This window comes from Macrobrachium rosenbergii, chromosome 27, assembly GCF_040412425.1.
Source record: "Macrobrachium rosenbergii isolate ZJJX-2024 chromosome 27, ASM4041242v1, whole genome shotgun sequence".
NCBI lineage: Eukaryota > Metazoa > Arthropoda > Malacostraca > Decapoda > Palaemonidae > Macrobrachium > Macrobrachium rosenbergii.
In genome coordinates this window covers 25,382,009-25,397,327 of record NC_089767.1, presented here as the reverse complement: position 1 = coordinate 25,397,327, position 15,319 = coordinate 25,382,009, and the positions used below count along the sequence as shown (strand labels likewise).

Here is a 15,319-nt window from a genome sequence, read left to right as displayed (position 1 = left end):
GGTAAATGCCTTTATGAACAAAAACACATGCTATACTGTAGCATAATATAGTTCGAGAGCTCCTAGATAAAGAGAAGCATAACTAAAAGTTGACATCCACTAAAATTCTCTATGATTTAAAATACAGTTAAAGAATGAGTGCCAGACCTTCCATACAAATGAAACAGGATGCCATTTTCATTATTTTGCGAACTGTGAGAAGTACCTTTTCCACTTATTTTTAAAACAATGATTACATTAGAATAAACAATTAACGGAACTCGCTTCATACCATAAATGCAGTAGGGAAAATCCATATATAAGTCAACGTCAGAAGTTTAATAGAACATGCTACATCTTTATATACACATAAATAAACTTTGTGTGATACAAACATTACTATGGGCAAAAGTATAAACATAAGAGTGTTCACCTAAAAATAAATATTGACTTCGTATATGCCTTGAAAGCAAGGCACATGGAACGTTTGGTAAAGGGAAAATAAAGGGAAAATTATACCTGTAATACATTCTTTTGCATAATGGGATACGAATCTCCATCCTTGAAATATTACATAAATAAAAACGAAACTTCTTACGATCTCTATCAAAACTTCTGAAAGTTATCTTGAACTTCGACTTGATTTTTCTTGCACAAAAAAATAAACAATTGTGAAAACAAAAAAAAAACAAAGATCCAAAATTGGAAAGCACGTGGCGCTTTGAATCGTATGATCACGAAAGAAAACATAGAACGATTTGGAAAACATTATTTGATCGATACATAACCTAATACTACAGAAAAGATCAACGGCTATGTTTATCAGGATACTGTGTTCTTAATATCTCTTAATGACTCAACATTATCCGCAAAATATCCGAAGTCTAACATATTTAAACGTAATTACCACTTCAGTTTCTGGACGTTGCCAGTGTAGCGTGTGTAACTTTAACATTTTTTATTGTCTGCACTGGTCACTAACTTTAATTGCAGATTTTGCAGTAACACGATTATCAGCATCATATAAAATCTACCTCATCACAAGAGAATTGTTTAAATTCCAGTATGTGAGTCTGGCAAAAGTGCCCAATACTTGAATAAAGAAAGCCTTTGATATGACTTTTTTTATACCCTATAATAAGACATTTCTTACTAAATACTACCAGTATCTGGTATTTTAATAGGACAAAAAATTACTAAACTTGTAATTCTCTACAAGAAAAGAATATTCTAACGAAAATGATTTGTTAAACTACAGCATGACTGCACGCGTGAAATTTGTTTCTACACTCAGTTTTGAACTACCAATCCGGAATTAATTTGAATACAACAAAATAAAGCACTGGAACTGTACATGGGACTGAAATTCTGATGTGAAAACTGTTTTCAATGGGATTAAAAGCATCTGCTCAGTGTTTATCATTTGGCACCATCATAGTTACATTAACTGAACTGCTTTTTTTAAAAATTTACATTCATTGCATTAACACATGACTTACATGACTACACGCTCTAAAGCTCAAATATAAAGTCAGCACTGAGACGCCTCCATAAATAAACCTGAGTAAGGTGAATGGCTTCGTGCTCCTTTATTCTATAGGCTTTCAAGTATGCAGAAGATGATACAGTTGAACTATGTTTTAGCAACAGATGGCGCCCGGATCGCCAGGCGACGCGAGTACTCCGCTATTAAACCAGGGACGCGAGCGGCCAAATTGGACCACATCGGTTGAGCCGTCACCTCAGCAGCCTGGAATGAGGACAGAAGGATCACAATAGCTTTCTAAGGAGGACCAAAATTCAGAGGTTCTTTGACCTGTCATTTAAAACTACTTCATGGTTCCTGCAAGCTATCGTTCTTTATAGAAAATTAAACTTATTTTGACTGATCCTGACACATGGTTGAACGTTTCCTAAACGATTTTATATCTACCACTATGACTGTTCATTAACGGAGCGTTCTACAGCTTCACTTCCTTACGGATGGAAAACACTCTTTCCTTAAGGTAACACTTGAGTTTACTAAGATGTGAACCTTAGGACAATGAAAAAGTTGTGTATGCTTGTCAGAGTATCTAGGTTACACTTCAAAATGGTTTTCTTCTACACTACAGGCAAGTAATGTACTGAATGTCTGAACAGGCTTCAAAGTAAACAATGAATTTTAACAGAAATACCCAAATACTTAAATTTCTCACAAACACTATCATTCTGGTTAATTCTTGGGTGGGTGGCACTGGTGCCAATGACACTCAGTGCCGTTCTAGAGAAGTATTGTTCTTGCCAGTCATGCGTTCCACTGCTAGCGTCAACATCCTTTTTATGCCTAGATTAAATGTACGAATAAAAAAAAAAAGTTTTTCAAGGCAAATTTGTGAAATAAAAGTTAAACCTCAATGCTGGCCAGGATCGCTGGCCATGATACCTTAAAAATATTGATTAAAAGAGTGCTGTTAAACGAGAGTAGACTTCAACATATCCACACACAAACATTATTTGCATCGTCATGAAGTTACCTTTTTTTGTCAGTAATCAGTGTAACTTAACCAATTAACCTGGTAATAAGCAGAAAAGGCAATCAACTGCCATACTCTAGGTAACTGAATTTTAATCTTATTTGATGGAGATGAAATCAGTTATAATTGAAAAAAAATAAAAACTACACAGAAACGTACGAAAGCATTAAATTACAATACTAATAAATTAAGTCTTTAGTATAAGATGACAACGAAAGCATTAAAGCACATAAAAAATTACAATTTGATATTATGTAGACTTGGAGCTATTAATTAAGAAAAACAAAAGCCTACCGGGGTAATTGTTAATGCATCCAATACGTCACCTTAAAAGTTAAATGCAACTTTAGTTAAATTTCGCATTGTTGAATATATTCCAGATATGCCATAACGTCTGTGCTTCAAGACCTGGGTTGCGAATAATCTAAAATGAAGGGAATGATTACCTCTTGAACAGCAAAGACAAGAGCCAACTCTTGAAGCTTCGAGGCAGAGTACTTGTGCGCGAGGAAGATGATTTCTGGGGCGTTGACTGGCGTGAGTTCGGCTGCTAGGTGGTATTCACAAGACCTGGCTAGTCCCGTCACACCATGACGAATGCTGCCGACGAGTAAAGCTCGCGAAAGCCTGCCCGTTTCAGTGCATTCACCTGTAAAAAAAATCACAGATTTGAGACTGTCAAGTGCCGTACGTATGGAAAGCCATAGTCTTTCAGACTAGCTTTTTATACTTGAATTCAGCAATACGAATCTCAGAGGCCTTCATTTGGATAATTCTCCTAATGTATTTCAAAGCTAAATGTGTCATTTTCGCCCAGAAGAGTTAGAGCAAATTAAAATCATGTCTTTCTTTATTTAGGCGCAATGAAAGCAGACAGATAAACGTGTATGATATTACACAAGCCTATATTTCATAACAAGCATGAGAAGAGCATAGTAAAAATGAATGGTAAATATGCATTTCATTATCTAAGCATTAACAAAGGGACACTGGCATATTTCATCTGGAAAAGTATTTCTATCAATTCTACGTCGATATTAATAACAAACCTGTATATATCCATTCAAGTATCTCACGGGTGACGGAAGCAGACATATTGACGAAAATCTTGGGCCTCTGCGACTTTGGTTCATGTTCAGGAAAATCATCAGCCTCAGTAGATTCATTCTTGAGAGAACCACTTCCTAGCACCATCGCAGGACTTGCTCCTCTCCCTGCATAACCGAGAGGTCGGAGGTCCTCTATGATGTTCTCAACATCTTTGTCGTCCTGGTATAATCGCCTTCTAGGACTTGGTGTGCCAATGACAGGCGTCCTCCTTAACTGCTGCCGTTTGCTTGACGAAATCTTGGGAGATGTCGAGGTGATTGGTGTCTTAAGGCGCTTGTTTGGAGATGGTGTCCTGAGCAATGCCTTACTACCAACTGAAGATCTCCTGCCAGGTAAAGTTCTTTTAGTTATGGATAACCTGGTGGATGTTCCCGTTTTCTTTGTGGGGGAACGCGACAACAACAGCCGAGAACTATTGGCAGTGATTCTCTTGGGAGTTGGAGGATGACTAGGAAGGGGTGTCCTACTGAGTGACGAAGGAGAACTTTTGATTTGTAGACTGCTATGTGGCGAAAAGGACTCTTTCTTCACTATGGATAAGACTCTAATGGGAGAAGCTGCTGCTGATGACATCTGCGCTATTCTGTGAGGGGTTGGCTTTCTTGGCGTAACTGAGCCCTTTCTGTCTGGTGGCTGTCTGTTTTCCGTTCTTGACGTTGTGACTCCAGACACACCCGCTATTGGTGAAGAACATATTATTCTATTCTTGGAAGCAGCCTGCTGAAGGTTAGGTTCAGGAGAAGATACTCTCGAACTACTCGACAGATATCCTGATGATATGCTACCAAATGTGCTGTTAATTGGCGTTTCCGTTTTCATATGGAACGCATAATCTTTTGGACATTTTGACTCACCTTCTGAATTTTCTATCTCAACCTTAACCATCTTTTCATTGGGAGTTACAGCGGAATTAAGCTGCCTTTTTTTCCCCACCGCAATTTTTTGAAGGAGGTTGGACCTTTGCGACAAAACAGCCATATGTACGGGAAGTTTTGTACCATCACTGGCGATGATATCTGCATCACTGTAAGCTCCGCTTTCCAGTAATGCTCTCATGTCCTTCGAAAGGCCTTCTACACCTCCTACAGCTCTTGCCATATCACAGTTCTTCACTATAAACCTAATCTTTGCCGTCAACCGGTCATCAGTAAGAAGCTTGAACACTCTAAGGCCAAGTCGTGAGATCAATATGCCTTCCCAAGTTAGGTGGTCATCAGAAACGCTCGTAAGTTCTTTTACGTGTGGCTCTTTACCAACTACTTGAGAATAAACTTCTATGTTGGGCTTATTAACATTGCAACTGACACACTGCAAGACAATTCGGACGTCACGATTGACAGGGTCCTCCCAGTCCCTGTCGCTTTCTTTGGCGAAAGGATGCAGCGTCAGGCTCCACCGAGAACTGAAATGATTCACTGTCAGCGGGAACTCCGTTGTAAAGACTTGATCGAAGTCTGTGTACGTTGAAAAATTGGGGATGCTCAGATTAAAACATACCTCTGCTTTGTCCTCTTCAAACAACATCTTGTTATTCAGGCTCTGAAAATAAGGATATCATTATAACAAGTAAAACGCATAAAAAGTTAAGTAAAATGAAGAATGAATGCAAGAAATTTGGACCTTAAGATTCAGAGCTATAGTTCAAATGACAGACTGTTTCTCTTACGGATGAACTAATAATAACTGATATATTTTAACCACACGCTTACTAGTACGGCATTATGTCTTTACTGTATAGCAATTTACCCTCAAATAAGGACCAAATCTACTCAGCCATGAAGATAAAACAAATTAGGATTTTAGTTTCGATACTCTAGAAAAAGTTATAAATCTAAAACAAGAAACAGAGTCAAAATAAAAGGCGACAGTGTTTACGGGAACAGCTTGGGGATTGGTATAACATCTAGAAATCTAAGCTTACCTAGGAGTTTCAATGGTTTACACAGAGTCGCTTTGACTCGGATTATTAAAAGCCACAGGCTTTCACCCAATCAAACTGTTGTCATTGTAATCTATCACTATAATGACAATGCACAACTAGTCCATTAGATTAATTTTTACACAAGACATTGTCACTCTTGTGTGCTAACATAATGTTTAACCAAAGAAAAAACTCGTGCTGACCAAAAGAGTACGTAGGATTACCAACATCTATACCCGTTGAGGAGAGAGAGAGAGAGAGAGAGAAAAAAAACGGACTAATGTGTTGTATCAAGTACGAAATGACGAACCTTAGCTGATACAAAATTTGAAGATAAAGCCAGGCTGGTTGTTAATACGTGACATACGAAGTAACTAAAAAATAAATAAATAAATAAATAAATAAATAAATAAACATTTCAAAAAGCGCGCATTAGATGGGCCTTTGAAAGCTGACTGACAAATTTGTTATTTATAACGCCTGAGGTAATGACTAAAAAACAACCAGTGGGTATAGCGTATTCACTAAATCATACCAGTACGGTGCATGTGGATGTACATAAATGGACATTGGAAGGGGACCTTGCTGTTGGAAATGTATGGTTTCCAAAGCAAAAAGAACATTAAGTGTGCTTGGGAGAGAGGAAATGGTGAGAAAAGTTTGCTCGATAAACTGTTAGTACAGTGCAGATGAAACGCAGGGTGGTGGATACAACATCCAAAGATAAATTTATACTCCAATTTAAGCTAGAGAGCATAAACTTACCACTACAGTGCCTCGAATTCAAAATTTAGAACAAATGCTCTTAAATAAGCACTTCCCCAAAACAAGTATGGGTCCAGAGAAAAACAAGAAAGCAAAAAGGTTACCTGCTGTTTGTTAACCATTTCAATACACTGCACTAATCACCTCTTCCACATAGCGTCAGAATTCCAAGACATAATAACCATTCCAATCAAAGACATCTTTCACACTCCCTAGCCGCCACCTGTCTCACCTCTGTAATAAAGCTAATACCTTACATTCTTTTCGCGTGATCAAACTACCTGAAAATACACTAAGCTTTCTTTTCACCAACACAAATATTTATAGCACATCTGTAACTATGTAGTTAGGTCATAATCCTTTTTCACATTAAAACTTTTTTTTAATATAGACACTTCTCTTTCCTTCTCTCAAACCTTTTACAGAGACCCTTCCACCTTCCTTGCTTCGTCTCTTCTGTGACTTATCCCATTCTACCCTCTTCCATTAAATATTTTATTCCAAAATCCTTTACGAAGCAACCGCATACATTCCTACGCTATCCAAGATAACAATTATTCCTCCCTTTTCCTTTCTTACAATTCATGTTGATGTTACTCTTGAATACAACCACTTTAAAATTTTCCCCTTTAACGTCAACCTTTCTCTTCAATAAAAAAAAAACTTTCAAATTCCTTTAAACAGTTGGTAGTGGTTCACTTTATTAAAATCTGTAAACATCAAGAAAAAACCTATGTCTGAGTCCTAATTTTATAACAAAGCGGCCATTCTCTCCCATATTCTCTGAAGCTTCACTTTCAACCAGACAAGCTTTCAACTGCTTGAAAAAAAATCCCCTTCTAAACCAGAATATTACTCTACAGAATCTACGTTGCATCTCTACAAAATCTATAACTTTTCTCTGGGCTCATATGTCACAGAGACTTTTCCTTTATTAATGAACTTCTACAGCTCGGTTTCATAACAAAGAACTCACACATCCTCTCGCTTACCAATATACACAGTTACCTTCCTTAACAATCCTTCTATTATTTGTCTAACTTTCTTGCTCTCCATGTAGTATACACCTTCCTGAACTTTAGTTTTAAATTTATGAGTGTGTTTTCGTTAATTCACAATTTTTACATTTTATTCTTTTTTTTTTTTACTAACTTATTTACCCTTTTATATATTACAAAATAATCTCAGAACCACTTTTACACCAAACCAGTCCTTCACCTATGTACATATTTTTGAAACACGCTTAGCTTCTATCTTGAAACCATTCAGTAGCTGTAAACAACTATTTTTTATACCTTACAACCTTTCCACTACATTCATTATTCCTCTATCATGGGTCCATTTGCGGCCCTTATATTTCAAACTTCCCGCATTACTGTTTGTCAACAAACTTTGATCCACACATCCTCTTCAGCGTCTAAACCCACATTATTCCATCATTCCTGTTCGCTGTGTTACATCCATAATCAAGTCCCTACTATATATATATATATATATATATATATATATATATATATATATATATATATATATATATATATATATATATATATATATACTGTATATTATCCCAACTGGATTTGTAACTTGCTAACCACCAATGCTACGCAGGCGCTTAGCAACGAGCATTTTGTTCATTCTGTAGCAACTTTATGAATGCCTAACACTGTAGTCGTGTTCTCTTTTTTATTCCAAACATCTGCATCAGTTGAACAGGTGTGCTGCTAAAATAACCAATCACATTATATATAGTCTCATTACACCAGCATGAAGGGCTACATGGTTTAGTTTATCTTGTCAAACCTCCATGCAAAATTCTTTGCTAAAACTTTCGTATAATTTTTTATTTAAATTGTATTGTAACTCCTTCCGTGAATCACGAAACCGTGAATTTAATATCAGTTTTTAATTAATGTCCTTGAGGTTCCAGCCTTTTCCAGCCTACGCAAGAGTTAAGCCGTTTGTGATTCAAATGCACGAGAAGTTTGAATCTGAACTCGCTCTCATCTATTAAGTCCGGGAAGGCTAACGCTAGATTATCACAATCTAAAAGACAGGTCTAGTTTGCTTATTTGTACTCCGGCTTGGCACACCGCCCATAAATACGTTTATGCACACACACATATACAGTATATATATATATATATATATATATATATATATATATATATATATATATATATATATATATATATATATATACATGCATTAATACACGTATACTTTTACATAGCATTCCAACTAATTCTACTAAAATTGTTTCATAACCTGAAAATTATTTTGCTTGGTTGATTTTTTAGACGAAGTATTTACTTTTGGTACACTTTTATATGAATGGTGTTATTCACATTAGTTTATTCTTTTCATAAGAACAAATCAGCCATAATCACTCATGAATATTATGCGTCTTTTTAAAGGATTACTGAGGCTGAAGAACGCCAGATAACTCAGCTGTAGTAACCATGGTTTAATGGCTTTTATACTATTAATCAATAACAGGCGGCTTGGGTCCCTTTTGTTAACAAACTCAGTAACTCGTTACGTCAAATTACTGCTTTGCCACGTACCATGTTTGCCATAAACTAAAATCGAAATGCCTTTTGCCTTAAAAAATTTTATGAGAATATAATTACTCCTGTAACAGAACACCGATCTGATACTTCATTAACTGTTAATGCATCAGATATGTCTACGTGAAACCCTTATAAATATAGTACTAATTGAATACTGTCATAACAAGAAGTAACCGACATTATTATAACTACATACATTATCCCAAAATAGTTTTGATTATGATTAACGATTACAGGGATTTTCTATCTACTGAGGCATAACAGTAGTTTCGCTCCTTACTTTCTGAACAAAGCGTACAGACACTATTACGCGAGAGGTAACGAAATTATCAATCTCTTTATGAATGAGCCGTTTGTTAGCTTTCGATCGTTTTCTAAACAAGGAAATCAACTGATAAATGGAGTTAGCGACAGGCAAAAAGAAAAAAAAAGTGGCGGCAAATATTTACAATATTTTTGATCTGTACATTTTCATAATCACCGACTGATAATTAGCGAAAACTAAAAAAAAAAATAATATATAACTAAATACGACCACACCTTGTAGTGAAGCTCTACGTTTAAATGGAAATTGGCGAAGCACATCGAGTTACGGCATGGCAACGCCTGAGTTTACAGTTAGTGAATTTAACTTACGGCATTTCCTTGTTTTCATTTATCATTAACATTATTTCTTACTTTGGGTAGTCGGGAATGTGTCGTGAATTTCTGGTACGTACGGGCGATCAGTTTGACACGCCAATTTCTCACATAATTTCCACTAAATTAAAAATGGAATGACGATGTTTTCGTTTCCAGTTTCACAATTCTTCGTTCACTTTCTTTACCTTCGGGCTACATTCGGTTATCTGCCTTCACACAGCGTTGTGTTTACTTGACCGTTTGACGGCTTATTATCATAATAGCGTGGTGTACTTGATGTGATGAATATATCCAGTAACAATGCAGTCCTAGTTATTCAAATTACGGGCACTGTAGCAAACAATTATCAAGAATCTACTGTTATGAGATAGCTAGACTCATTGTCAACAATTTGATTTCATCACTCAAACTTTAAGATTCTTAACATAAAACTGGTACAAGATATACAAAATGGAATGTAACATTGTCCGTGAAGGTCTGTCCGTGAAGGTATTCTGTTACTTTTGCCTGAAATTTGTTCATTTGTAAACTGTCTAGTTAAACGCAGGTACGCACATTTATGTTCACACAACAAAAACTCACCTCAGGCTCTGCTTTTCTTCAGATCGTTGGCAAATCGGTTACAAATCCCAGTACTGTAATACACAACACAAATGTCTAATAAGTCTCAAGCATCGTTGGGAGTTGTGTGGTTTTTCTGTCGTCAAAACTAACACAATAAAACGTGGAACTGCTGTTGTTGGTTGGAACTTCCCTGATGTAGGTTCCGAACCCGAGGATGTTTTGAATTTAACGGCCAAACTGCTTCTTATCACTTCTCATTGACACAGATATCCAACTCGATTCAAAGATACTTGGGTAAGCTGTCAGACCTGCGGAGACAATCCTTAAACAATGAAATACACCTATTAATCGAAAGACTGTTGACACTGGAGCTGCAAAACGAACAGATATTGAAACTTCGGTCAGGGTGGTACGCTGTACTCTTGCCGTCTGTCGGCAGATACTCAGTCACAGGGTAGCTCTGCCCATAAGGTCCAAATTTCCTTCCCTTGATAGAGTTACCAGACGTTGATAACCAATATTTTGCTTTGTTTAATTAACAAAGAATCATTCACTTTATTTACGCGAGCTCAGTCATTTTATACGAGATCTATCATATTTATCGTTTTACCGACCAAAAACAACGCTTTAGTTAATAAAAATATTCTATTTTCTCATAATATCTTGTTTATCTGCCCAAGCGGAAAGGGGATAGGTTGCCATGTGCTATTATGATGAAAGGGACAGTTGTCAAAACCCAACCTTAGGATACTACAGTCTGTTCTCTCATTCATGAGAACGTGGGAAATATTTTCAAAGGGGTTTGTTGATGTGTATATGAGCACTTTCATTCATGTGGATACATCAATAATAAACGAAGATTATGGAAATATCTGAAAGAGAGAGTGACGCTAACAAAAAGGACAGGAAGTTAACTGTACTTATCTAAACTTTAACGTAAGGAAATCTTAGGCTATTGATAAGCTATGTGAAATGCAAGAAAAAAGTTTGATTGTATACATGAAAATTAAAAGTGAGCAGCTCATCGAAATTTGCATATTATCACAGATACTGCTCGTTTACTCTGTTTTTAGGAATATATGAATATGCAATAATCCATGATACGCACACACACACACACACACACATATATATATATATATATATATATATATATATATATATATATATATATATATATATATATAGTAGGTGTATATGCTTATATATGATAATTATATATATATATATATATATTATATATATATATATATATATATATATATATATATATATATATATATATATATATATATATAATATGGATCATAGATATGACAGCTAAAGTAACCTAATCCGATAAAGGCAAATCTTGACAATGATGGGCCGTATTTAAGAACCATTGCAAATCAGCAAGCTGCTGGAAAGTATAAACCAGTCATATTCCTCCAGTTCACCGTGCAGTGATTGACTGAATAAGAACAATAAGAATAACAAAATGGAAAATAAGATCAGATAAAATGCAAAAACGAAATGATTTTACAATAATATTAAGAAGTAAGAGGCTCCTTGTAATATTAAGAAACAACTATATAAATCTACTAAAAAATTACACGGACTAAGTTAATTGCATCTACATGGAACCTGTATTTAATCACGACTTGTGTTAGTTTTCTTCTGTCCAAGTAATAAAATGAGTTATGAAAATCCCATGCCGAAAATATCTAATTATTTTACCAACATTAAATGTAAGTTTTCAAAATACTAAAAACCATTGCATTTTTAAAGTACTCCGAAGCTATGGAAGGGAGGAAGTTGATTTGTGTGTGTATGTGTGTAAGAACTTCTTTACATTAAGAAATGCACCTGAAATAAAGCATAGTTCAAATAAAAGTTAGCATGCTTGCTCTTGTTTTAAAAATGAGAAAAAATAGATGGGTCTGATGAAGGCGGTACAAATGGCTAATTATTAATTTGTGTATATACTGATATATATATATATATATATATATATATATATATATATATATATATATATATATATATATATATATATATATATATATATATATATATATATATATATATATATATATATATATATATTATATATATAGCCTATAACTTTATATGTACACACACACACACTATATATATATATATATATATATATATATATATATATATATATATATATATATATATATATATATATATATATATATATATATAACTTTATATTACACACACAAATATTGTTTATATCCAACTATAATATATAAATAACTTATATAGGGAATTATAAAGATAATATTCGTCACCAGTGGGATATGATCCACTGCCTGGTTACAAACAACGATTTACAGTGACTCTAACCACTGAGCCATCAAGAGGTGGCTCGATGGTCAAAGTCACTGCATATTGTTGTTTCTAAACTAGGAAGGTCGAATTTCACTTGCGACGAAGCATTTATAAAGATAACTTTCACCAGTGGGATATGATACATTATTCCCGAGGTATACGAATTAAATTTAAATGACATTTATGGATTAATATTTGTGAATATATGAAAATTTACGATGTATGTCGCAAAACTTCATTAAAAAATATGTGTATATATGCATACATCTGTTTATATATATAAACGTATATGTATGTATTTATATTAAAAATATACATATATATATATATATATATATGTTTATATATATATATATATATATATATATATTTATATGTATGTAAACACATACATACATACATACATATATATTTATATATATATATATATATATATATATATATATATATATGTTTATATATATATATATATATATATACATATATATATATATATATATATATATATATATATATATATATATATATATACTGTATGTATATATATATATATATATATATATATATATATATATATATATATATATATATATATATATATATATATATATATGTATATACATGGGAATGTCTTTTAATGTAATCCAGCAATACACCATGAAAATAAAATGGCACATAAAAACACTGCATACACGTTGCAACCATATATTTCGGATACCTCCTCTGTATCCCTGTTCATCAGTCAACAAGGACTCAGAAAAAGAAACATCCGAAATAAATGGTTATAATGTGTGCATAGTGTTTTTACGGGCCTTTTTATCTTTCAGATATATATATATATATATATATATATATATATATATATATATATATATATATATATATATATATATATGTATATATATGTGTGTGTGTGTGTGTGTGTGTGTGTGTGCATGTGTATGTGTGTGTGTTTGCGGGTATGTGTCGATTTCTATATAGTTATGTCCATACATTGTATTAAGTTATGTATTCTTATATATTATTTTGAAATAGACTGTTTGTGCCTAATTAATCATTAACATATGCATAACTTCCATAATGGAATACCCTAATAACGTGATGTAAAATAGGCCTACAGAGTTAATGGTCACGAAGAAAGTGAAGTAATGGAGTACAAGATCTTTTGCATTTATTCTGTGGCATTCTTAAGTAAAATCGAGAGTAACTGAAAATGCCTTACGTGAAAGCGAAAGATTTTACACTTCCTTGTTTCACTGTCTTCGTGGACGCATGTGTTTTCATCGCAAGTAAAATTTTATAATAGAGATACTTAAAAAGTCCAAAAATTCTCCATTTTCTACAGATCTGCTATTCCGGTAAAAGAAAACGTATATTTTATGGCTAACTATCCTAAAATCTTGCGCTAGATTTCTAAACTTACGGAACTCGTTTTAACTCTCTGTGCAGACCATGTAGTTGACGAGACCGTGAAATATGTTGAAAAAATTATACTTAAATAACTATAAAATTATTTTTTGCTGATAAAAAATACTCTAAAATATCTTTGCTTAGACATTAAACTCCCCAAAAGTATAATTAACTTAAAATTAATCTGTTAGGGTTGATAATTTTCAGGTGCCCCCAGATTTATCTGTTGTATTTTCCATTTATCTATCTTTGATTTTGTTTTCAGCATTCTAATATATCATCTGACAAAAGTATACCAGATCTGCTGTTAAATTTTCTGGCTTTGTACCGTGGTTATTCTCGTTGCATATTTTGAGCCATTCCTTTTTGGAAATGCTTTTAGAATTAACGTGTCCACGCATCACCAGGGTTTACTGTGCCTGTGCATCTTTTATTACCTCTTTACTTTCTCTCTCTTCATATTCAGTAAATGCCTTACTTTTAATATTAACTTTACCTCTTTTTCTGTCTGTGGTATGCTTCCTCATGTCTCTCCTTTTCTGAGTTTGATTCCCTCCTTTTTGAATTGTTGTATGCTCTTTTAGGGGTTACTTCTTTCTTGAGTTCTTTAGTGTCCCACACTGGCTTTATCTTATCATCATTTCCTTGCTGTATCCTCCTCTTTATTGCTTTTTTTTTTTTGAAGGGGTAGGTTATAATTTTGAATTGCTTAATTGATTCTTCGTGCTGGAATAAATTGCCTTTCTTCTTTTTATTTTTGATCTGCTAGCTAATCTTATTCCCTGTATATGAAAAGCCTTCATTTTATGTGAAAAAAGATAGACTTTTTTGCATGGGGTGTTATCAATATTTCAGCAGTTATTGTTTGACTGCAACAGAGAACATTTTTTTTTTGGTGAGGGGGGGGAGCCACCCTTGTTAGGCGGCTGAATGGCTTAGTATTTAAATAAAACATATAAATCTGTTTATAAGGATTAGAGAAAGAGAGGGGCCTATTTGAACATCAAAATGATGATATAATTTTTCCCTGGAAATATACTTAGAATATGCCTATAAATACGTATAAAAATATTTGATAGCTTTTTGTATAACGTCCGCTTAGGAAAATTATATAAATGTTCACACGAAATCCATTAGCTGCGTTATCTTTTTATCGAGAGGATAGGATAAATCACTTTCCTTCCGTATTGATCTTCTGTGTACCGACATTACAGACTCTAAATGATTAATCAGCGAACCAGGTGCCTGAACGAAAAGACAGACGAAAGAAATATGTACTTGGGTAATCTCTATTTGTTTATGACCAGCAGGTGTTCTCTTATAAAAAGCAATACTTTTATGTCTGATGTCGTGGCATTTAGCGCTGAGGAGACGTCAGAGATGGAAGAACAGCTCTTTGCTGATTCAACATTAATGACTCAATTTGTATGTGGGCGACGACTATGTACAGAAAATCATCTTTGGATACGTGGAAGTGTTTTGGGAGTGTGAAACATTTC

General features: G+C 33.9%; 1 protein-coding gene across 4 annotated transcripts; it reads right to left on the bottom strand.

Annotated features, from left to right (window-relative positions):
• Positions 1-303: 303 nt before the first annotated feature.
• LOC136853501 (kelch-like protein 29) lies at positions 304-10,537 on the bottom strand. 4 transcript variants are annotated; one of them, XM_067129161.1, is made up of 4 exons: positions 10,089-10,537; positions 3,545-5,144; positions 2,942-3,144; positions 304-1,729 (listed from the first exon to the last, which is right to left on the bottom strand). In XM_067129161.1, exons 2-4 carry the CDS (start codon positions 5,127-5,129, stop codon positions 1,613-1,615), a joined length of 1,905 nt encoding a protein of 634 aa, XP_066985262.1. In that variant the 5' UTR covers positions 5,130-5,144; positions 10,089-10,537; the 3' UTR covers positions 304-1,612. The 4 variants fall into 4 exon arrangements, with proteins under 4 accessions (XP_066985262.1, XP_066985263.1, XP_066985265.1 ...); XM_067129162.1 differs by having other exon boundaries at positions 9,543-10,501; XM_067129164.1 differs by lacking the exon at positions 10,089-10,537 and adding an exon at positions 9,692-10,037.
• Between the last annotated feature and the right edge of the window lie 4,782 nt (positions 10,538-15,319).